Raw genomic sequence first — 1,991 nt, 5'->3', positions numbered from 1 at the left:
ACACAAGACACATAAAAAGGCAGTCACACATCACAACGACAAGCCATCACAGCACAAACACAATGAACACCACGGCACGCTCACATCCAACGAGACACAACGTCGGATTGAGAAAACAACCGACCACAGAAGACAAAGGCATCATACAAAGGAATTTACAAAAAATTCAGCAAAAATGGTTTTCGTTGTGATCTTTTGATGGCTTGACTTGTATTTTTGTTTAATTTTGCTTCAATTTTTGCTGTATTTGTGTGGTATTTTTGCTGAATTTTTGTGTAAAGTCCTTTGTATGATGTCTTTTTCTTCTGTGATCGGTTGTCTTTTCAACCCGACACTGTCTCTTGTTTGATGTGAGCGTGCCGTGGTGTTCTTTATGTTCGTGCTGTGATGGCTAGTAGTTGTGATATGTGTGACTCCCTTTTTGGCTGGGGCTTGGGGCAATTACCCTCGGAAGAAATGTCATGTACTTTGACATATTCGATCCCCTGTATTCTGTAGAATACCTTTTTGAATTGCTTTTGCCCAAATTTACGTTCTGACTTGATTCATAAAAGGTATTCTTTGTCATGATGGGGCTCGAAATATTTCTATATCTTTGTTGCTATTCTGAATAAGTTCAGGCCATTTTTGAGGGCTTCAATAATTCAAATCTCAACATGAGATAATGGGGTTGGAAGTATATTACTTCTGGTTGAAAATTAAATTTTCATTTTTTTTTTTTTTTACCAATTTTGTTCGCGCATCAAAGCCAGCTGCCAAAGGGATAGCTTGCCAACCCTGAGCAGATCTGACCATGCCAAGAGACCGCCATGCCATGGCCTGCGATGGTCAACAACGACGACGTGCAGCAACTATCGACACCTTCTTTCCCATTCAAGGTGGGCTCCGCGTGTGATGTGGCCCACTTTCTAGCCAGCCTCATTAGGCGCACGCTCTGATTGCGGCTTCCAATAGGGACCCGATCTGTTGCCACAGCTTCAACGACCGTGGCAGATGAAGTTGCCGACGTTGCCGCCAGTGCCCAACCGCCCGTGACCGCAGAAAGAGCCCCATCGCCTTCGGCTGCGAGCACGCAGGCGCCATCATCGCTCCTTCCATGCCCTCGACCTCCACCAGGTGTTCCCCTGCCGATCAATTTAGGGTGAGTCGATTGTCGAGCCCTTTTTTGTTGGTTTGCTTGTTTTTGATAATGTGACAGCAGCCCTACGCAGCTGTGTTGACCGACATAACCTGGTTGAATTCTCATCGATGTCGCTTCGCTCTATTAAAGGTATATGTCCAGTACAGTGTAATGTGTGTGGACAAGGCGATTGTCACAGAGGTATCCAACCAGTCGAAGTGTACACGAGAACATGGATTGAAGCAAGGCGAAGGAACAAGACAGAACAAGACAGAAGGAGGGAAGTGGAACGACCGAGGTCAAGAAGGAAAATGGTACCGATCCAGGGAGATCGCTCCCATTTATAGCAGGTGGAAACACACACACACAGTGGAGACAGAGAATGGACTATCACACTGAAGACAGGTGGAAGCGATATCAGCAATCTGTTGGGACCAACAGATGCCACAACAAGATGATACACCAAGATGGTACAGCAAGATGTTACACAACAAGGTGGGACAACATCAAGTACCAGAGGACACACAACGTGGTAAAGTATACCGTCTCAGATTGTGCCTCTAATACTCCCCTTCAAGCTGAGAACGGAAGAGCATGTCACACAAACGACGATGGCTCGGTCCATTGAGCAGCTTGGTGAGAAGGTCAGCAACCATGTCCTTGGTCCCGCAGAACCGGACATCGAGCTGGTTGCGTTCATACCTCTCTTGCACAAAGCGATACTTGACAGCAATGTGCTTGGAGCCCGGAGAGTTGGCTCCGTTTGTAATCATGTGGATCGCCGCCTGGTTGTCACTGAGCAACACGGGCTTGAAGACGGCGTGTGAGAGTTCACGAACCAAATGATCAACAAACCATAGTCTCGCTGGCC

The 1,991-nt window shown here is 46.8% G+C and overlaps 1 protein-coding gene across 1 annotated transcript in view; it reads right to left on the bottom strand.

Annotated features, from left to right (window-relative positions):
• The window catches only part of MONBRDRAFT_8975 (uncharacterized protein), a gene marked incomplete at both ends in the record, with an annotated part of 4,434 nt that extends 3,618 nt beyond the window's left edge, over positions 1-816 (bottom strand). The window contains one exon of the mRNA XM_001746534.1: positions 727-816. Coding sequence (XP_001746586.1) covers positions 727-816 — 90 coding nt within the window. The remainder of the gene's footprint in view (positions 1-726) is intronic.
• Between the last annotated feature and the right edge of the window lie 1,175 nt (positions 817-1,991).

The sequence above is a fragment of the Monosiga brevicollis genome, genomic scaffold, assembly GCF_000002865.3.
Source record: "Monosiga brevicollis MX1 MONBRscaffold_13 genomic scaffold, whole genome shotgun sequence".
NCBI lineage: Eukaryota > Choanoflagellata > Craspedida > Salpingoecidae > Monosiga > Monosiga brevicollis.
This window is presented reverse-complemented; position numbering and strand designations above follow the sequence as displayed.